The 24,368-nt window shown below is 36.2% G+C and overlaps 1 protein-coding gene across 1 annotated transcript in view; it reads left to right on the top strand.

Moving 5' to 3' along the window:
• LOC127856466 (polypeptide N-acetylgalactosaminyltransferase 5-like) overlaps positions 1-21,946 on the top strand; it is a 37,167-nt gene extending 15,221 nt beyond the window's left edge. Inside the window, exons 7-12 of the mRNA XM_052392680.1 lie at positions 3,667-3,784; positions 5,074-5,262; positions 5,782-5,910; positions 9,239-9,343; positions 10,626-10,760; positions 19,314-21,946. Of these exons, the coding sequence (XP_052248640.1) occupies positions 3,667-3,784; positions 5,074-5,262; positions 5,782-5,910; positions 9,239-9,343; positions 10,626-10,760; positions 19,314-19,454 (817 nt within the window). The 3' untranslated portion in view covers positions 19,455-21,946. The remainder of the gene's footprint in view (positions 1-3,666; positions 3,785-5,073; positions 5,263-5,781; positions 5,911-9,238; positions 9,344-10,625; positions 10,761-19,313) is intronic.
• The last annotated feature ends 2,422 nt before the right edge of the window (positions 21,947-24,368 follow it).

A 24,368-nucleotide genomic window follows, 5' to 3' on the forward strand; every position in this document is an offset into this window, starting at 1 on the left:
TAAGAAATACATAATTTATGTACCATATACGTAGGCCATTTTCATTTTTATGAGTTTTTTTGGTATGTACCAAATACGTTTTGGCGAGCATAGAAAAACTTATTCCAACCGAATATGGTACAATGTTTGTACCATATTCGGTCGAAAATTGTACCATCTTCGGTCCGATTATGGTACATTTGTACCATATTCGGCCGAATATGGTACAAATGTACCATATTCGTTTTTGTACCAAATACGGTCCGACAACGCCCCTTACAAGCAAACGAGAATTAAAAGCACACATATGCCAAAATAGATTAAACAAAGTAGTTATTAAAAGTATGTGCGATAGAGATCACTTCCACAAAATTAAAGACTGGGCCAATTATAAATTGTTACGAAATAAAACTACGGCATTAATTCGCAAAAGCAAGAAAGAATATACAACAATGCTGTTATAAATGGTACTAGTACGACAAATATTTGGAAAAAATTGAAAATGATATCTAATAATGACAATGATCAAAACTGCGGAGTAAAATTGCCAAAAAAAAATTAGTGAACGGTGTGTATGTTGAGGACAAAAGTAGGATCCTAATTGCCTTAAATGAGCATTTTACAAACATATCAAATATTGTTGATAAGCTTAAATTTCACGAAGAAAACTTTGCTTATTTGAATTTATATCTCGACAAATCTTTAAAACAGCATGAATTTTCTATAAATTACATTACCCCTCTCGAAGTAAGTATAATAATTGGCAATTTAAATGTTAACAAGGCTACGGGACTCGACGGGATCAGTGTAAACATTATACAATACTGTGGAGAGCATATTGTTTTACCAATTAACTCGATAATTAATAATTGTATTCGTACAGGAATTTCCCCCGATTTGTTAAAACAAGCGTATGTTCTACCAATATATAAAGACTCAGACAGAGAGGACTGTACTAACTATCGTCCGATTTCAATTTTGCCAACTATATCCAAAATATTCGAAAGACATCTTTCAAAGGAATTGAAAAAATTCTTTCGAATAACAAATGTGTTGTAAAACATCAGTCAGGCTTTAGAAAAAATCATTCTTGCCAAACAGCACTGATTCGACTTATTGATGAGTGGCTCAAAGATGTAGATAACGGTAATTGTATTGGTTCTGTTTTTATTGACATGAAAAAAGCTTTTGATTAAGTAGATCATGAAATTCTGTTATACAAACTAAAACTTCATCACTTTTCGGATGGTACCTTGTCCCTTTTCATTTTTATCTTAGTCAAAGACAACAATGCGTTAAACTAGGAACTAGTTTTTCTACCCTTCTTACTATTAAGAGTGGTGTCCCTCAAGGTTCTTTTTTGGGCCCTCTCTTGTTTCTAATTTATATAAATGATATTGGGTTATTACTAAACCAATCAGACATAGACTTGTATGCTGATGACTCGACACTACATGCTACAGGGGCCAATCCTTCAGAAAATCAAACTAACTTACAAAATGATATTTATTCCATACAAAAATGGTGCACCCTCAATAACATGATGATAAACCCTAGTAAATCAAAATGCACGCTTATTGGATCAATACAAAAAATTAAAAATATCAACCTTGATCTAAAAATAGATAATATTGCTATTAAAAATGTCACTAGCCATAACATTTTAGGACTTTATATTGACAAACATCTGCAATGGAAAGTACACATTGATAAAACATGCTCTAAAATAAGCAAGAAAATAACTCTACTTAAAAAGATATCAAATTATCTCACTTTTGATTTGAAGAAATTATTTCATAATTCATATATTCTAACATGTTTCGATGACTGTTGTACGATCTGGGGCAAGGCTAATAAAACCAATTTTAAAAAAGTGAATATTTTACAAAAACGCGCAGCGAAAGTCATTCTACAAAAGCCAAATAGAACACCATCCAAAGAATTGTTTTTACAGCTTAATTGGCTCTCGTTTAATAATAGATGTAAATACCACACGACAATCTTGATTTAAAAGTGTCAACAATCAGACTCCAGACTATTTAAATAATAATATAACTTTTTCTCAAAATCAAAAATATAACTTAAGATCTGCAACCCATAGCGATATTGTTAATACCAAAGCAAAAACAGGTTATAAGAAACGAGCTTTTTCATACCATAGCATGAATATTTGGAACAGTATACCGATTGGAATAAGAATGGCATGCTCTATCTATGCTTTTAAAAGGCTATATAAAGCACATTTATTTTCTAATCAATAATGTGTCATATGTTGTGTTTTTTTGTTGTTGGTTTTTTTCTAATCAATGATATTTCATGTGTGTTTGTCTAAAAGGCAAAATGTGTGTTATGTATTGGTGTAAGAAAATATTGTTTAAATGTTTTACTTGTTATAGACCTATTTGTGTATGTTAGTTTAAGAAGGCCACATTGTAAAAAAAGGATTGATTCATCTGCATAATATGTATAATGCGTCATTGTCTTTTTGTGTAACCTTCTTTTAATAAAGCTTTTATTATTATTATTATTATTATTATTATTATTATTATTATTATTATTATTATTATTATAATCAATAATATTTCATGTGTGTATCTATGTGTGTTATGTATGGGTGTAAGAAAATATTGTTTGAATATTTATACCTATAGACCTATTTGTGTATGTTAGTTTAAGAAGGCCACATTGTAAAAAAGTATTGATTCATTTGCATAATATGTATAATGCGTCATTGTCTTTATGTGTAACCTTCTGTAAATAAAGCTTTTTTTATTATTATTATCTGGGTCTACGCTGTTTGCCAAGACCTTTTTTCTAGACGCTAGGTATAAATGGGTTAATACAGTGAGGAGTTTTGTGGGCTTGAAATCGATTGTTTAGGAAACGTCTGCTTTACGATTACTTTGGTCGTCAACTAATGGGGCTTGTGGGTTTAAAGGCGACCGTATGGGGCATTTTTGCTTAACGGTGACTTTGGTCATCAGGTGGGAGGTAATATACAATCAATTAAATTGTCTCCTTCTTTGAACTATTGTGTAGTGCGTATAACTCAACAGTTCATTTTTATATCCTGCATATGCACATGCGTTAAGTCCACTTTTCCCACAACGTGTCGAAGTTAAAAAGCTCTCTGTCGGTTGTGCAGTATTAAATCTATATGCGATCGTTTGTTTGCAAGACTCTCCATCAAAAAAGAGTTCTTCTATATGCATATGCGACACAATCCATTAAAGCGGAAAGTTATGTTCCAGATAAGACTGTGCGAACTCAAGAGGCTAATCCGTGACCTCACTTTACGCACATCGTTAATCCCAGTATTCCCATTTAACCCATTTAAGCCTAGTGGACTCTCCCATTCTTCTAAATTGGATCATTTTTTTCAAAAATATGTATGTCTAGTATATCTTTTTTCATATTTAGAATATTTCTTACAAAAATTCCTTTAAGCAAACAGCGCAGACCCTGATGAGACGCCGCATCATGCGGCGTCTCATCTGGGTCTACGCTGTTTACCAAGGCCTTCTTTCTAGACGCCAGACATAAATGAATTATGAAGTACTTTGTCGGTCGTGCTGTATACAATCTCTACGCGAAAGCAATACCAGTTTAAATTTGAAAATGACATGGGTTAATGGCAACCATTTAATGATTTTTCTCCTTTAAATAAAATGCCTTGTATGATTCCAGAACGCCGACCATCGCAGGTGGTTTGTTCTCCATCAACAAGGAATTCTTCTTCAAGATGGGCACTTACGACGAGGGCATGGACATCTGGGGATATGAGAATGTCGAGATCTCACTCAGGGTAGGGCGGATGCTTTCTTGATTTGGATCATGAACCAGGTTACTTTCTGGCAAATCAGTATATCTCCGTGGTGCATTCGAAATGAGTTCATATTTTTGAAGATAATTTTTCCAAGCGTTTCTTCCTTACCCAGGTTTTGACCTTAGTTAATGGGTAACGGAATATTGAAGTGAATTCCCGCCAACAGACTCGGATGAATAAATCCCGATTGATCATTTGCCTATTCGTGAGGAATCCACATAGCCGTTGGTTTCATATCCTTTAAAGGGGCCTTTTAACAGATTTTGGTATGTATTGAAGCTTGTCTTTAAATGCTTTATTTTGATAAATTTAAACATTGGACCTAAAAATCTCCAGTGAAAAAAAACAAGAATACAATTTTAAAAAAAGGAAAAGAAAAGTTTTCCTCAACTGGGCTTTAAACACTGACCCATGGAGTCCTGGAGTAAAAAGTTTCCCGCCTAGACCACTCGACCATCCTTGCTCATGATATAAGGGGATGTATTTTTGTACTTATATCAGCAATCCTCGTAGTTTTCCAAAAAATTAACGACAACAACAGAAATTTCCAAATTAATCATTCGTTTCGCGTTGCAACGCTTTATAATTTTCAGGTTTTTAAATGATTACAAAATGCATAAAAAGGATATTTTAGAGCATGGTAAATGTTCAGTATTACTATTTCCTCACAAATATCATATCTAAAACGAAAATTAGCGAATTTGGAACAACTTTTTCAATTTTGTCAATTTACCAAAACGTGAAAAGGCCCCTTTAAGGCGTGGATGATCTTCAGAAAATCACAACCATTGTAATATTGTCTCAAGTCTGAAAACTATATGTTTAGAGTACTGATTATATGTTTTTCCCACCATGTTTCATGTACGAAACTATTTTTCGTCCTTGTATTTTGTATATCTCCAACGGTGATTTTAAAGCGTATTTGCTGGTTTCGGTAAAATCTGGAAAATGACCCGGTATCAAAGTGCTAAGCAAATATTAAATGTTTTTGCAAGGCAATAAATTATGTTGTGCTTGAAGTATCCGAAAGATGCCCACCTTATTTTACTGATATAATAAGAAATTCACAATGGCGTCCATGCTGGCCGCCAATTAAAAAAGGGGGTGGAGGGGGTAATGCATGAACGTAAAGTTACGCCCCAGATTGGCCTGTGCAGCCCGCATATTGAGAAATTCAAACTTTGCGACCGCCATTTCATGCTTTTAGAAAATGAATAGTGTCATACATTTCCGGTAAGCGATGAATAATACTACTGCGTTATATACAGATCTGGATGTGCGGAGGCTCGCTGGAGATCCACCCCTGCTCCACCGTGGCTCACGTGTTTAGGTCCAAGAGCCCGTATGACTGGGGCCGCAGCTACTCCGAAATCCTGCGTCACAACGCCGTACGTCTGGCCGAGGTCTGGTTGGACGATTACAAACACTTCTATTATGAATCCATTGCATATCAGCTGGTAAGTATCTGAGGCGCGTTCCTGCAACACTGTGCTTTATACATTTGCGTAACTTGTCGTCATTTATCAGCCTATACAGTCCACACAGGCTAATCTTTGACAAAACTTTCCGATGTATGGAATGTTGCGTTTAAATGAAGTTTCTTGTGAACGAAAATAAATACAGCTCAGATTTCACAGAACGCGACTCATTTTGTAATTTCGTTTGATTTTGTTGACAGCGATAGGGCAAAGTGATTATTATAATCGTTATTACTGAATTATATTATAAAAAACTGTCGAACATCCGTTCGTAATTTGACATCGATACACTTAAATGTCTCATTACATGTAATTATTTTTGTATACAACTGTCCGATATCCTGTCTTTTTCAGTAAATCAATAACATGTTAAGCGTATTTTCACAAATCCGGATTCAAAATGCATATACACACATTTAGCTCCATTTCGTAATTAACAATTGGTATATATATATTAAACTAACACAGATTAATAATGTAACCATATAACAACGTCAGGGAAACTATGGTAACGTGACTGACCGGAAGATGCTACGTGAGCGCCTCAAATGTCACTCCTTCCAGTGGTACATCGACAACGTATTTCCGGAAGTGAAACTACCGGTGAAGAGTCGCCTGGTTGGACAGGTATATATGAGCATAAGCCCTTCATCCTTAACAGCTTCTGCTTCTGTTGCAAATAGTTGCCAGTAGCACTTTTTCCTTTTGCAACTGTAAATGATAACTGATCCAGATCATTTTAGTCGCGTTCTGGGAAAACTGTGCTCAATTAATGTGCGTAACGTGTCTTCCCATATTCACCTGTGCGGAGCAAAAATCCAGTTTTGGCGGAAAGTGTCGTCTCTTTTATTCGAGATCATCAAGATCAGGACGATTTAAGGATATGATTTTAATGTAATACTGCACGAAATAAAACGCCAGTACAATAACAAACAGCCGATTAAACATTTGAGTCGTGCGCTGTGAAAAGGGGGTTAATAAATGCGCGTAAAGTGTCGTCCAAGATTAGCCTGTGCAGTTCGCACCGGCTAATCAGGGTCGACACTTTCCGTCTAAACTGGATTTTTGCTAAGAAGAGACTTTCTGTAAACGAGAAATACCACAAAAGCGGAAAGTCTCGTCCCTGATTGACCGACGTTTGTTAAAAGATGGTTTAATGCATGTGCGTTAAGTTTTCCCATACAAGCCTGTTCAGTCCGCACGGGCTACCCATCAGCGCCCTCACTTTCCGCCTAAACTGGATTTTCGCTTAAAGAAAAAAACATGTCTCATAGAACGCGGTTAGATTATTTTTTATCATAAATGCAGAGAAAAGTGCATCGATACTTGTGTATCAATTCAAAGTGAGTTAAAATACTAAATGTTAGGTTGCTTAATAAAAAAAGTAATTTTAATTGAGCCGCGCTCTGAGAAAAGGGGGTTAAATGCATGTGCATGAAGTGTCGTCCCAGATTAGCCTGCAGTCAACACAGGCTAATCAGGCACGACACTTTCTGCTTTAATGATATTTTCTGTTTAAGAAAGTCTCTTCTTAGCAAAAATACAGTTTAGGCGGAAAGTGTCGTCCCTGATTAGCCTGTTCACAGAGCGCGTCTCATATATATATTTTTTATGGACTTCACTGATTTCTCCCACATTTCAGGTATAACTGTTTCTAACATATGGCATTATAACATCAATTTACAGAGCTTAAATGGGCTGTGAAAACTTATGCTATCTATTCAGATTTAACTACTTCTAAGTTAAGGGGAGATTATATAATTTTTCTATGTGTAAAAGTGTAATATATTGATAAAAATATGTTACAATAACACAAAATAGGTAAAAAATATACATGGAAGAAGAATTTAATAAAATTCAGCAAAGACAAATTAGCGCCCCGAGCCGATTGTGACGAAGGTATTTCGTATTATTTTCCTACAATAACCGAAGCATTCGTAATTTTATTAGGATCGGAGTTATAGTTCGTGTGTCGTATGTATATATATCGTTGCAGGAAATAATCAAAGCGCTGAAGGTGTTCACTGTTGTATAACTTTAGACGCAACTCAGTTTAAAAAAATATGTTATAGCTTTTTATATTGAAAGTTTTAAATGAACACAGCCCATTCAAATTTATAAAGAGTGTGTCTTAAAGCACATGTTCAGATTAAATTCAGTGTTTTTAAATCATTAATAAAAAATATAATTTAAGCTTCATTTTGGGAAAACAGGGCTTAATGCATATGCATAAATTGTCATCCCAGTACCAGAAACTCTCTTTAAACGAAAAAATTATACAATCAGAAATGTCGTTCTTGATAAGCTTGTGCGAATTGCACAGGCTAATCAGTATGCACAGGCAGATCTTATTTGACATGCATTTAGCCCCGTTTTCCCTGAAAGCAGCCAATATGTACAGATTTCAATGAAAAACACTAGACTTGCCAATCTCGTCTTACAAGCTGTTAAACACTATTAGTCAAATAAACCCTCTGCAGTGTACCAGTGGTGAACTACAGGCAAATGTGGTGGTTATCTTTTTTAGTAGACGCTCATAGCATGTGTCGTCTGCTGCAACAGGCTGTGGTTGTCTTTCCATACCGTAGCTAAGGCTTCTAAGCACATACTGATTTGCACAATGTGTTCTGTAACATTAACGCTCACACTTATCAAAGCGCTGAAGGCACTGAATTTTTATATTGTTTTTTTTCGAATCATTGATACAGCTGATCAGTGTGCACATGCTAATCTTATTTGACATGCATTAAGCCACGTTTTCCCTGAAAGCAGCCAATATGTTCAGATTTCAATGATAAACACTAGACTGGCCAACGTTGTCTTACAAGCTGTTAAATACACACTATGCACTGTGCCAGTGAGAACAGGCAGATGCGGTGGTTAAAGCAGACGCTTTTAGCATTCTGTCGTCTGCTAAATTTTACTGGAGTTATCCACACAGGCAGTCACGGGTTACGGTTTCTAGCGTAGCTAAGGCATACTGATTTGCAAAATTCGATCTGCATTATTTGTGAGCTAACACTCACAAATAAAAATGATCTGTCAAACTAAATTTAGATTCACATTGTTCATGCATGTTATACATGCTGGCGAATTCTACTGTACAGACATTTTTGATTTCAGAATTAAATATCTGGCTTATTTCGCATTTTTCGACACATGTTCTTCTTAACTTTTATTTCAATTTATATTGAAATATATGCATAATAAGGTGCTTGTTCACATTTTATATTAATTCATAAATATTTGACAAAATCGTATATTCTCCCTTTAATTATAATTTGAAGTACTTTTTATACTCACAATCTACATAGATTATAGTTGAATTGGAATTCTATATAAAAAGATACTTTATGTAAATTCTTATTTTATTCTCTGCTGTTGTACAGATAAGGATATTACATTTTACAAGTTTGAGGGATAATTATCTTAAATAGTATTGACGCATGAATATACATATTAAAAACATTTCTCAACAATAACAAAACAGCAAGCAATTTACCAACTTTCTTGAAGAAAACCACTAGCAAATATCGACAGGTCATTAACATGAATTTGCTTCTAGGTTAAATTTTCGCGATAAGCTCTACATGTACTTACATCTTTATTATAGGACGTCATAGCGGAGTCAAAAACAATTTCGGAGCATCAAAACCAACAATTCCGGGTCAAATGAAATCTCTGTGTGATTTCTACGAAGTTTGATTTAATATTGCGAAACAGCAAAACCTTATCGCGATACTTTATGTACCGCGGTATATCGATATAACGGTCTGTCGTTGCACACCTACCAACTACGCCCCAGTTAAGTGTGAGCTCTTTTAGTGTAATAATGGTCAGCATCAGCACTTATATTTGTTGACATTGTCCATAGTTCATTGTTCTTTTATTTTACAGTTTATATTTATTCCGCATATTTTTTATTAAACATACGTACCTTACTATGTATTTGCAGTTTAAAGCAGCACTGGCCCCCAATCTTTGCCTGGACAGCATGAGTCCTGTTGCTAGTGGTAACGAGGTGAAACTGTACCAGTGTCATGATGTAAACGGTAACCAGGTGAGTATCCGTAACCAAAGTAACCGCATTTATAATCAGGGACCATCATCACAGGTATCATGTAAAATAAAAAAATAATGTATAAATGCTAAGCCCTACAAATTTGTTTCAGAAAAACTTTTTTTTTCAGTTTGTACACTCTAAACTGTAGATGTTGGTTTTGATTCTTTTAAAAATTACATAAACGGCGATGACGTCTTCAAAAATACTCAAACACGTTTGAATACTATTTTACATTAGTGTACGTTACACAATGGTTATAATGTTTTTGAATTCTTGATTCCATGAGCATTTCCTTTGAATTTTATCACAACAGAACAGTTTAATTGCACTTATAACAAAAACAGCATATCAAAGTTTGCTTCAACTATTGCAGATACATCATTTAATCGTTCTTGGTGTTGTATATGGACCGTTTTTCAAATCTATGCTTTGTTGTACATTAACGACGGACGCATTTTTAGCAATTAATGATTTCTATTACCGGTATTACCTTATGTTTGATGTATGACCTTTATAATGTATCACTTGCATAACTTGTTTCGTATACTTCATAGTAGGCGATGTGTGTCAGTTGATTGAAAAGACTACACTCAAAGCCCGTTCTGAAACAATGCTTACTCTATGAAAATAGGGGTTTAATGCATGTGCGTAAAGTGTTTTCCCAAATTAGCTTGTGCAGTTCGCAAAATATTATAATTAATGAGACATATTCAGTTACTTTCGAGATCGTAAAATATTGAAGTTACATAATTAAAAATACGGCGGGCAGCCTGACCCTTACGGGTCTGCCCCGCGATTAACGATTAAAATGAATCCGATGAATATGCTTGCCGAATCTGCCTAACTCTGACTCTCTTTTTATACAAAATGGTTGCCTATGTATCTGGTATCTCGACAATCATGTTGATGGTTTAAATGGCCTACAATTATGTAACATTTTTCAATGACATATGTCGATTTTTGGTTTTCCGACTTTATTTGATTTTATTCATTAGATCTAGTGATCGCTGTTATGTGTGATCGCGGGGCAATTGCACTTTACCGGTACGCAGCACTTAACACCAAACAGCGTACTCTAACTCTAACCCTTAACACCTAACACATAACAACTAACGAACATCTAATAATCCCTTTTATCCAAAGTATTGGGGGCTACCGTCCCCCAAACCCCCGCTTTGTCGATAGTGGTAAACAACCTCATCAGTATCCTTCTCCTCCTCCTCCTCCTCCCCATCATCATCATCATCATCATGACCTCTCGCACCTTCCTTGATTGCAGCTATGGCGGTACACGGTTCTGGACACGCTCAGTATAGGGACGGGCTGTCTCACCTACTGGCAATCTAACACGAGCATGTTGACCTTCAACGAGTGTCAGGGGAACAAACCAGGGCAGAAGTGGACTAGACTAGAGGTATGGACGAGTACCGACACATTCGCTTTTTTAAATTTCATGTTTAATGTAATTGAATACGTTTATTTGTATTTAAAATGTAGTAGAAATCACAATCTATATCATTTCTATAGTGGAAAGCATTGAGTGGTATACAATTTACATTGAAAGAAAAAAATCACAAAAGTATTGCACAATTCTATTAAGTAAGAAGTGTTTGATAGTATATAAATGAGAAAATTATAGTGCCTTTGAACAGGAATGTATTGAAAGTAATGCTATTTTGCGATATCAATTATTTTTAGTGTTTTAGGGTAAAGATATCCTTTTTTTTCGTTGGCGCTATTTAGTGCTCAACTACCTTCTGCTTAGTACGTGTATTTTAACCCATATATGCCTAGTGGACTCTCCCATCCTTCTGCATGTGAATGTGTATTTATTTTGACTTTGCGGTCAAAGATAACCCATGAAAGTGCAAGCACTTATTTCCAATGGGGACCTTTGGTTTTGCTGAAGAGACAGCAAGTGAAGAGACAGTATTGGGATACAAGGAATTCGGGTGCGATACCCTAGCTCTTTGCGAATATATACCTTGGTTCTTTTACGTGCTCAGTGTATAGCACCGATACACACGAGAATTACCTGGGTTTCATACCAGTGCATCTGTAGTTGGGTGGGAAACACTTGAAGCATTTCTGAAATTTCCAGTGCCTCGGCCGGAAATTGAACCAGGGACATCTGGAATGGTAGACCAGAGTGTTACCTCGACCACCGCACCACCCAAATTGGATCAATTTATTTTCAAAATGAGGGATGTCTAGTATATTTATTTCTATATCTAGAGTATTTCTTACAGAAATTCCTTTAAGCAAACAGCGCAGACCCCGATGAGACATCGCATCATGCGGCGTCTCATCTAGGTATACGCTGTTTGTCAAGGCCTTTTTTGTAGACGCTAGGCATAAATGGGTTAAATTAAACGTGACACAATGCTCACATGATCGACGGAAAAATGATATAGTATTTATATCCAATAAGAAATAGTGAAAAAAATCGTAAATGATTATTGATTATCTTAGTCGTCCATCTGTAGATTATGTATGTATTCATCATTATTAATCAATTCGCGTAAACGAAGATTATAAATAAAGATAAACTATGGTAATAGCGGAATTATTCAAACGGCACATCGAATTAACAAACACATTACCATCAATTATAAAGTGTCAATGCTTTGTCATTGACAGCCAGTAAATGGCGATTATTGTTTTTAAGTCTATGGGGCTTATTTGATGTACGTTAAAGTCATTGACAACAGACGAAAATTACATTCGAGCCTCGCTCAGTGAAAAGGGGGTTAACTGTATGTGAGTAAAGTATGAACACTTTTACGCACATGCATTTAACTTCTTTTCAAGGAGGCTCATTTTTATGTTACATTTATGTTGTCTCTCTTCAAACTTAACGCGTGTATAGCCTTACAATTTCATCACCAGCTATGCTTCATCAATATTATGTCTATTTCGAACAATACTTATTCAACATTGATTCTATTAGAATTATAGGCACGTTTGTTGAAAGAATATTTTGCCAACACATACATGTAGCTCAATGCAGACGATCATTCACAAAGCTAAGGAATGTTTTCTGTTACACGGACGTTAAAGACTTCGTAGGCCCAACCCGCAAAAACAATAACCACGCCTTTTTTCACAGATTGTATGAACGAAACTTTGTTATACAATGTAGTTTGTTCATGTTTTTATGTTATTTGATTTTCCACGTTATTTGTTGATAAGTTGTTTTGCGATATTTTGTATTCGTTGTCTAAAGAACGATAAACGGGTTTGAAACTTGGAGGTCATTTTGTCAAAATGCAGTCCCCGTTTCAATGAAATATTCTCGTTCTGACTTATGTTTGAAGCCAAAGCTAGGCAGTGTTTTGCTCTTTGTTTTTCCATTAACACTGGCATAAAAATTACAGAATCTTAATTTCAGTGTTTGTATCCCCACGCTTTTTGAAAAGCGTGGGGATATTGTGGTTTTCTCCGCCGTCTGTCCGTCCGTCATGGCCACTATCTCCTCCTACACTATAAACACTAGAACCTTGAAACTTACACACATGGTTGCTATGAGCATATGTGCGACCCTGCACTATTTGGAATTTTGATCTGACCCATGGGTCAAAAGTTATGGGGGTTGGGGTGGCGCTGGGTCAGAGATGTTCACTCATTTTATGCCCCCGATATGGTGCATTAGCCGTAACTTTTGCAATATTGAAGAAAGCAACTTGATATTTGGCATGCATGTGTATCTCATTGAGCTGCACATTTTGAAAGGCGAAAGGTCAAGTTCAATGTCATCCTTCAAGGTCAAAAGTAAAACAAACAAATTCAAGGGAAGTAATAAGTTTTAAAGGGAGGTACGTAATGAACCTGCCAAATAATTTTTGTAAATAAATCAAAGCGGCGCATGAGAGGGCATTGTGTTTATGACAAACACATCTCTTGTTTTATGTTATTTACATTAGCTTCTCCATTTCTACACCGATTCACTTCTTATTGATACTGAACATCTCTTTTGACAATACGGTCAATCTCAATTATGCATGTTCCCATTACAAACCCTGGGGTGCCCCATGGGTCAAACATGCGGCGTGGGAATACGCGTCGGCCCCTGCCGCGCCATTTCTAGTTTTTTTTAAAAATTATTTTCATCATTAATATACCTCTATTTGGTTAAATAATTTATGACGTATTAGCTCTATTACCATGTAGCATTGTCGGACCGTATTTGGTACAAAAACGAATATGGTACATTTGTACCATATTCGGCCGAATATGGTACAAATGTACCATACTCGGACCGAAGATGGTACAATTTTCGACCGAATATGGTACAAACATTGTACCATATTCGGTTGGAATAAGTTTTTCTATGCTCGCCAAAACGTATTTGGTACATACCAAAAAAACTCATAAAAATGAAAATGGCCTACGTATATGGTACATAAATTATGTATTTCTTAATAAATGAAATAGTCTGCCGATGTGTAAACTTTTTTTCAAACTCAAATACATTGTATTAACCTAATATTGGAAGTGACAAAAGTATCATCATCATCATCATCATCATCATCATCATCATCATCATCATCATCATCATCATCATCATCGTCGTCGTCGTCGTCGTCGTCGTCGTCGTCGTCGTAACTAGCAGTAACAGAAACAGCTAACCTAACCACACTTTAAATGGATTTTGCTGGTTGTGTAACTGTTTCGCCGGCTAGCTCAGTCGGTTGCGCGTCAGATTGGCACGCAGGCTGCCTGGGTTCGATTCCCGGGCGGGCCAGGTACTTTCGTGGAGATCATTAATAGCAATTTTCAAATTTTTAAAACTTTTTTTTTCGAAAGTGTATTTTCACCAAAATCCGATTTAAGAGATTTTGAGCTCTTTTAAATGAATATATCTCTCCAAAAATAAGGATGTTTGACTGGCTGCTTTAGACAGGTGTGACTGTATTCCTAAACATTACTTTGTAAAGTTGATTTGTCGTTCCGACGTCATATTGCTGAGAAGCCGACAAAGCTTTGAAGTTTCCGATTTTTTCTTTGATAACGTGCCGCTTTAAAAAGGCGGGAATTTTGCACACGAGTCTTACTCAGAAGTCAGTAACCATATTTGACTTGGCGGTCGGCAAGAAAAGTTGTGATTTTCGACTAGAAAGAATTGAAATCCAAACTTTCTTCAAACTTCAAAAGAATTCTTGACAGTAAGTACTGTACATAATTTTAATTTTCAGTTGTCTTAATATGCATTGATGTTTTAACATGCATTGATTTTTATGTTTTATGCCCCCCCCCCCCCCTCAGAGTGCATTTGCAGTTGTCCGTCCGTCTATCCAATTGTCCGTGGCATTCCTTCCGGGTGCGTAACTCCTAAACTGCTAAAATATTTAAGCTACAGTCATTTTTTCTAAAGTGTATTTTCCACCAAAATCAGATCGAGCTCCTGTAATCTGTAGATTTGAACATTTTAAATTTTATGGAGTTTATAGGTCTTTGACCTTCGAACCCTGCCTAGTCGTGACTTCTGGTGAGCGACCTAGGCCCCCAGGGCCCCTTCTTTATATCCCTTCCATCCACGTAGCATTGGTTTCTACAGACCGTTTGTCCGTTGACCGCCATAAGTTTGCCCGCTATTTTTCCCCTGAATTTGAATTCGGTTGGATTTCAATGAAACTTTACATGAAGTACTTGCTACTTTCATTGCGCATATTGCCCGGAAGTTCGGATTGTAAATTTTAGCGGAGCTATCAGACGAGTGATTTTAGCTCAGCTCATGTCGTGAGACATTCGTTTTCGACACGCGGTGTTCAATACAAGCTCTATTAACTAATGAAGTATAAATGTATAATAACTTATTATATTATTTCAGATGAAGGAAGCAATTAGGAGAAAAAGGAAGCAATTAGGGTGCTTGCCCAGGTCGAAGTACGACATTATTGTCAGATGTTTAAACGGATCGTTCGATGTCCCTGTGAAGAAACGGACACCTGAAGAGAATAATTGTTTGGCCATGATTAGAAAACGTAAGGACTTCGAGCTTGGTGACCGGGGTTCTTTATTGTGTGGCGGAAAGCAAGTCCTTGTGAAAGAAGATCTTCCTAGATTTGTTGAGAAGATGTTCATGGAAAACAAAGGATGTGGAGCAAGGGTTATTTACAACAAACTGAAAGTAAATTACACGGGGTTCTCGGAACAAGCTATCCTTGAAATACTGTACAATAGCAAGTATTACCATGAGAAGTATCCGAGATTTACAAACAAGCCAAAGCCAAAGACAATTACAGAAGAGGAACCAGGCAAAAGATGGCAGATTGACATAATTAACATGAAAAATCAAAGTGTTAGCTACAAGGGGTCCACATACAGTTATATTCTACAAGTCGTGGACGTTTATTCTAGGTACGTTATGCCAAAACCCCTGAAAACGAAGAGTTCGCGTGAAGTTGCAAAGGCATTAGAGGACGTGTTGATGGTTAACCTTGCCCCTGACATCATCCAATGTGACAACGGACTGGAATTTAAAGGCCCTAGTATGAAACTTTTGTTGAACAAGTACAACATCAAAATGATCAATAGTAGGCCGTATCATCCTCAATCACAGGGCAAGTGTGAAAGGTCAAACAGTGTTATAAAGGCCAAGATTCTATTTGCAACAAAAAGTAAACGTGGATTTAACTGGGTCGAAGGGCTTCAAGATTTAGCCTATGCCATAAACACAAGTTTCAAACGAGTTCTTGGGGGTCTCACGCCCTTTGAAGCCTACTACGGAAGAAGTCATGTTTTTACCAAAGAACGTCATAGTTCTCGTGAAATAAAGAAAACCATACGGCGAGCAAATAAAAAGGCTTACAGGTCGCTGTTGAAAAACGCAACTTCCCCAAGCAAGTACAAAGTAGGAGAGACAGTATTAATTCGCTATCCCTTTCGAAAATCCAGGGTGCCAACCAAAAGATATGTTATCGAAGGCAAGGTAGAAAAAGTAAAACGAAATGGTGTTTATATCGTGTCATTTCAAGTACCGAACAAACCCGAACTTGGATTCGTAAGCAAATCGGTTGGGGTCGAAAACATGACTAGCCTAACTGTTGCGTTAGAGAAACAACGAAAAATTAAAAAACATTCATTAAAACAGAACCGCTCAGAGAAACAAAATCACAGAACTAAGTACTATCATGTTTTAACACACCATGAAAATCTGCAGTTGTTGGATGGGGTGAATATTGCCATGGACCCAAATCCGGATGGAAATTGTCAATTTGCTGCTATATCGCATCAACTTGGTAAAATTGGTATATACAAAGACGTAGATGCTTTACGTAAGGAAGCAGTCCATCACATTGTAGAAAACAGATATTTCTATGAAACTTTTGTCTATGATGAAACATTTGATGAATACGTTAAGAATATGTCTAAGAATGGGACATACGGCGACAACCTCACGCTCATTGCACTTATGAGAGAATATAATTTGCAGTGCCTGGTAGTTTCTACCCGAGGACTAGAACACTCATCAATTGTGTCAGCAGATGGAAAGTTCGATGGTGATGTTGGAACAATTGCATTGGGGTATTTCCCAGAAGGATTTGGCATGCATTACGTTAGTATCCGTATCAATCAACGCGTGTACAAGGACATAATATCACGCTTAGAACAGTCGTATGACAACGGTGACTCTGGCGACAGCGCTGCGTCTGGCGACAACGCTGCGTCAGGCGACAACGCTGCGTCTGGCGACAACGGTGACTCTGACGACAACGGTGACTCCGGCGACACCGCTGCGTCTGGCGACAACACTGCATCTGGCGACAACGCTGCGTCTGGCGACAACGGTGACTCTTGCGACAACGGTGACTCCGGCGACAACGGTGACTCCAGCGACAACGGTGACTCCGGCGACAACGGTGACTCCGGCGACAACGCTGCGTCTGGCGACAACGGTGACTCCGGCGACAACGCTGCGTCTGGCGACAACACTGCATCTGGCGACAACGCTGCGTCTGGCGACAACGGTGACTCTTGCGACAACGGTGACTCCGGCGACAACGGTGACTCCAGCGACAACGGTGACTCCGGCGACAACGGTGACTCCGGCGACAACGCTGCGTCTGGCGACAACGGTGACTCCGGCGACAACGGTGACTCTGGCGACAACGGTGACGTCTCTGTGTGTTCAGCCCTGAAAGAGCTTCAAGATATGATAAACAATAGGAGGGCACAGAAGCGAACGACTTTTCCATTTCTGATGTTACCACTTCACATTCAAGTTGAAATTTTTAAGTTCTGCATACAATCAAACCCGTCAATCCAGTTTGTGTTGGCGAAGGTCGGCAAACCCTTTAGAGATTTAATAAGGTCAATGAGTTTGCAAACACCTAGAATTTACATTCGGCCGGATATTGAACTAGATACTAGTAACAGAAATCCTGTTAGCGTTCGTTTCCTATTAACAAGAGCGGGCAGAAACAGCGGTCTTATTTCGGCAATAAAAGAAATCATCAAGGGGCCAAAATGGGCAAACGCATGGCTGCGTTTGCGTGTTAGTGGAATCGGTTGGTATGATATCATAGATGTCATGTACAGACATTACAGGTGAAATATACATGTATATCGGTGTTTGGAAACCTGTTATGTTATTTTTGTGATTGATGATTATGTTCTTCTACCGGAAATTTGTTGTCATTTGCTCATTTACTGGTAACTTTTTACGAAGCACATTTGGGATATTTTGGCTGCTACTAAAATGAATGTATATATGTATATTATGTCTTGTCAAAATGCTACAGTTGGATTAAAATTTAAATGCTGTTCTATGTTCTTCAATATTACTTTGAAAAATCCTGTCAGTATACCAATAAATGAAAAAAGTACAAGTTTGTTGAATCTCTTGAATGAAACAAATTATAAAATACAAAATGTAAAATGAATATGTGATGATGATGATGACAAAACATTTGTGATGATGATGATGGTAAAAAAATTGTGATGATGATGGTGGTGGTGATGATGATGACAGTGGTTATGATGATTGGGGTTTGATGATTGTGGTGATGATGATGATGATGATGATAATGATGATGATGATGATGATAACAAACGTTTTGGGATGATGATGACAGCGATGTTTATCGGACGATGATGATGGTTATAATGATGATGATAAGTTTTTAGATGATGATGACGGCGATGTTTATCGGCCGACGATGATGATAATGATGATGATGATAACAAAATATTTGTGATGATGATGATGGCGATGTTTATTGGCCGATGATATTCTCATCGTCGTCATCATCATCACAACATCCTCATTATCGACCGAAAACATCGCTGTCATTATCATCACAAAAAAAACTTTTGTGATCACCATTACGATCATGATAATGGATATGATGATGTTGGTTTTGATGGTGATGATGATGGTGGTGTTGGTAAAGATAACAACGATGATGATCATTGGGGTGTTGATAATTGATGTGATGATGATGATGATGATGATGATGATGATGATGATGATGATGATGATGATGATGATGATGATGATGATGATGAGATAACGATGATGATGATGATGATGATTACGATGATGAGTGTGTATCATATTCGGAACGAATGTGGTACATTTTTCATCCGAATATGGTACAAGTTTGTACCATATTCGGTCAGGCATTTTACCCCAAAACTGCAGATACGTATATGGTACAATTAGACAGTTGTACCATATTCGGCCGAATATGGTACAAACTTGTACATATTCGTTTTTGTACCAAATACGGTCCGACATAGCATAATTATTTTTTTCTAACAAAAAAATGTGCATGCGCACTGTTATTTAAGTACTAAAGAACAATACATGCAATAAGGACAGCACACGATTTTACAAAATATTTTCCCACTTCCAGATTTTGTTAAACTGTCCCTTTAAGGATGTATCGTCTTTTTGCAACATGGCAGATTTTTGGCACACTCAACTCAGCTATGTTTGACTGATGTATCGTCTTTCTTGCAGGATGGTAGATTTATTGCCAACTCCACGCAGCTGTGTCTGACTCGCAACCCTCCCATTTCACTTTCATTGGCGACGTGTGACACGAAAAACAAGGACCAGTTTTGGGACTTCGTTAAAGCATTTGAAGTGCAATTGCATTAATTTGGTGTATAAGATTAGTTTTGCATATATTACTACTTAAATAAGATCCAATGACTGCTAGTTACTGTGTTGGCGCATCCTTAAAATATAAAACTTAAATAATTGAGCAACCTTTATTGCACAATCGGAAGTGGCATTAACATTAAGTGAATCTGAGCCATTTTTGTTCAATTCAAATGGATACTAATTGTACTTTTAGTGACTCGTGTTGAGCCTAAGTTGGTAACTCTTACGCGATAACTACCCCACGATCTAACTTATCTTACCAGGGACATATGATCCGCGTCCTGGGAAAACCGGGCTTATAAGCGGTGTACACAGGCTTATCAAGGACGACGCTTTCCGCTAAATAGTATAATTCTTTTAAAGAAACTTCTAAACGAACAACCAGTTAAGGCGTAACGTGACCTCTCTGATTAGCATAGATGACTGAACAGGGCACGTGTAATCTGCGACAACACTCGCGCATGCGTTAAACTTAGCTTTCCCACAACGTGGCTCTTATCCTTATATCCGTGACGTAGCCAAATGAACTGTTGAGGGTAAAGACCATCTCTTTCTTGGAGTATTGAAATCAGTTCAAATGTTGTGGTCAAATAATAAGAAAAAACTTTGTGGAGCCGCTGTAATATTGTTTTATTATTATTAAACAGATTTGTCAGAAATTATAACAATACAAACGTTAAAACACTTTAAATCGCAAAGAAATTACTGTCGTTGTGGCGACCATTAAGGATCATTAATGTAAACTGCAATTACTTCTCTCGGATTGCCACGTGAATGATGTAACCATTTAAGAAACAAAAAAAAAAACCGCGCTGTTGTTAAAATCGACCATTTGATGCATGAAAAGAGCAGAAAGTACATACACATGAGCATGTTTCGTTTTAAATCCGTGTGTTACCGTTGCCGAATAATTTGTTTGCAACTAATGCTTAAAAACGCGGTTTGCGTATGACCAATGCTAGCAAAACCGAGACAGAAACAATATGATTGTTATACAATAAACAGTAATTACGTACTTCAGAGAAATAAATGGAAATTCATACAAATATTATCAAGTTGTTGAAATTTCTGCCAGAGAAATCCTCCATGGACACTACAGTAGTTATAGCCATCATGTTTTCATATCAAAATTAACCCAAAATAAAATAAAAAGATACCATAGAATTCGACTTATCTGTTGATTATGACACGTTTATGCGTGACTTCCAGTTTTAGTTAAAAGATAAATGGACCGTGCTCTGTGAAAGGGGGTTAAAAACAGAAGCGAAAAGTGTCGTCCCATATTAGATTGTGTGGTCTGCACAGGCTAATCAGGGACGACACTTTCCGCTTTTATGATATTTTAATTTAAAGAAAGACTCTTCTTGGCAAAAATACAGTGTAGGCGGAAAGTGTCTCCCGGATTAGCCTGTGCGGACTGCACAGGCTAATCTAGGACGACACTTTGCGCATATGCATTGAACACCCTTTTCACATAGCGGGGCTAAAATACAGAACAATATTGGTATACGTGTACGTGTGTTGTTTACCACGTCTTCTTTATCAAGCGTGCGTGTGTCATAAAACCCAACCAATCTGTCTAATTTCGTCTGCAATGGCCAATTACTAATTACAAACATCAATCCCAAATTACTTTTCGAGGTATACGCTAGACGATGTCTGTGATACATTCATTTTAATAATTGGTTATGCCAAGTTGTTGTAATACCGCGTTTTATTATCTTTTACGATACATTTTTCTTACACTTGTCATTGGTTGAAAAGTAATGATGAGAATACCGCATGATTTCATTAATTTTGTTAAGTTGTCGCGTGCAAAAATGATGTGTCACTTGTTCAAAGGTCAAGGTTTTTTCCATATGTTTAAGGTAAACTATGGGATAAAACCTCTTGTATCGACTGTAGCTATATATTTATGATACAATTTTAATATCTTGCATCATTTAATCAACGTGTTGAGACAGCGAGAAAATCTTTGTCTTAAGCCAACAGGCTACAGTATATAGTATACCATTAGCGCTAAACATAGCTCCAACCCAGCCTGCGAATCGACGAAGTCTTGCGAGAAAATACCCTGTCGACTAATGTAAACATGAAACCTTGCGTTCCTTTACAGCAGATAGCGTTGCTCGTGACAAGAATTTGCGATTTTTGTAATACCATATGCGACCAGCGTACCTCAAGCCTACCGTGCGCATATGACATAAGACCCATTTTCTCACGACGCGGGTAATTCATATGATTACTGGAATAGTTGGCTTCTTCATCAACAGGAGAGTTTACAATAGTTGTGCATGTATTAGCATTTTATTATCAACCATCCGTAACGTGATGTTATATAATATTTATTTTTCACCTAAAACCTTAAAATATTGAAATACTGAGATTGAATTCTATGAACGATTGTTTCGCCATCAAGCAAGTAACTCGAATAATTGCCATGTGAACATAATTACTGTATTGTCTGAAAAATAAACTCACTCTTGTATCAATTTATACCTTATTACACTTGTAATATTAACACATGTTTATAAGTCGAATACATGACAATTTCGAATGGATCTTAGTACACTTTATAGCTTACTCAAATAACTGAGCAAAATATGTACATAACATTCACTGGAGTTAATTTATCATGACGAAAATCACACCTTTAGCGAACTGCGCATACATAATTTTTATTTTTTATTTATTTGGATGGAACATTTAGACATTGGGACATAAAGACATTGATCATTAAACTAAGTTAATTTTGTATTAATCTAAGGCCAACATTTTTTATTAAAATGATTTTCGGATTTTTTTCTAAAAGTGTCGGGTAGGAGGACGGAAAAAAAAAGATGGGTGACCAAATATGCACTCATTTTAAAAATGTTATGGTATTAAGTTCCTTTTACTAAGCAACCGTAGTGATTTTTTTCAAACATGTTGATGTGCAAAATGATCATAATCAGACTGTAGGTCTTGATGTGCAGTTTTTAAATTAGTTTAAATTTTAAAAATATCTTAACTATACTATATAAGTTCAAAAGTTATCAAAAGTTATGCAATCTTTTCACTTGTATATAATAAACTTTTTGGTGATTTTTTGATGTTTTTTTTTCACAAGGAATCCATATGTTGCATTAAAAATACTTTATCTCCACAAACAACCAATAAGCTATTGAGGTTTTAAAGAAACATATATAGTTTATTGTCCAGTAAAAATCAATACCGCAGACAAATACAAATAGCATAATAAAACGCTTTTCAGGGGTTTCACTGGCCCCAAAAAAGTTGTTGCCACTTTATCGCGGTGTGAAAACCGCCCGTAATTCAAACTTAATCAATAAGGACAATCATTTAAGGAACCTTACTACATTAATGAATGATGGCATTTACTATATTTTTATTACTCTGAGAAGTATGTTAATACATAAATAACAATAAGTACCTTCATAAGTCTTAATATTAAAAGCTTTATTTTTATGTAACTAACATTTTTTCCACTTGATAAACCAGATAACCAACATAATATAATAATGTTAACAATAATGTAACAGTATGCTGTATAAATGTTTCAGAATTATTTATTAAAACCAAGAATCACACAAATATATATCACCTGAAAGGAAAAATAAATCAAACATCAGAAAATAAAGCATCTCAATTCAAATTGTTAAACAGTTTATACATTTGGTCATTTGGACATGATATACATCAACTTCTGTTTATTATCAAATTTCACAAATTCTAAAACAACACCTTTTGTTAAAAGGTTTTCTGTTAGTTGTGGTGGTTGATTTCCAGGTTCAATTAAATGAATATTTTTTCACATCTTTTTCTTGACAGAAGGACCCAGGATAATTGCCACCATCCATTCTTGCTGCCTGAAATTACACAAAACATATTTGTACAAACTATATACAACAAATCAACACATATTAAATGTCACTATCTTTATATGTCCGAATTTTTACATGTCCGAATTATAGTACATCGAGTGAAGTACCTACTTTTGATTTCAGAAATAGTTGGTGTCTTAATTAAAATATATCGTTCCCAGAACATTTTAATAATGGAACTGTTAAACACAAATGCCTGTTGAAACAAGTTAACATGTGTTTTTGTCATGGTATTGATTAAAGAAATAGCGTCCCTATTAATCGTTATAATTATTGATCTTCGTGACAGTGTATCCCAGGATAACATAATTGATAGTTCAATGTCATAAAGGAGCTGTTAATCCGATAATAACCTCCATAAACTTGACTATTTTATTTGGACATTCATGGTTTGAAATAATTTTAGAAACTGTTGATTTTGCGATTTTTGAACTTTTGGTACGAACCAGTTCGGAACAAAACCAAAGTTTCGTACCCGTTGAAAATAACGAAAACACACATATTATATGCACAAATTCGTCACTACAACTACATTAAACAACACATAAAATTTTATTCTCTAAAATATGACCGTATTTGTGCGTAAAATATGGAATGTTTAAAGTTGATAGGCGTAAATGGGTTTCGCATTTCGAGCACCTGTTAAATTAAAACCGTTCTTTTCTTATTGCTTTCATAATATTTTTTAGTCATTTTAATACTATCAATTTTATAAAATTGTAAAGAAATAATAAAATATTTACTTACAAATCGATTCCATTCAGGATTTTATTTGACGGTTGCATAATTATTGGGAAATTTGCAGACTTTGCTGATGAAAGCCTTGTAGCGTTCATCAACTTCTTGCACAAACAATGATGGCGTAGCTGTTGGTAAATTCCAGCACATGTACACGATGAAGGAGGTTCGCGTATTAATGTGGGTAATTAAAACTGGGTTTATTATGATGATTTATAACTCGTTTAAACTTTTTCTAAAACCCGGCAAGCGTTTCGTGTTTAAAAGCCACCTTTTGGCATCCGAA

This window comes from Dreissena polymorpha, chromosome 13, assembly GCF_020536995.1.
Source record: "Dreissena polymorpha isolate Duluth1 chromosome 13, UMN_Dpol_1.0, whole genome shotgun sequence".
Classification (NCBI taxonomy): Eukaryota; Metazoa; Mollusca; class Bivalvia; order Myida; family Dreissenidae; genus Dreissena; species Dreissena polymorpha.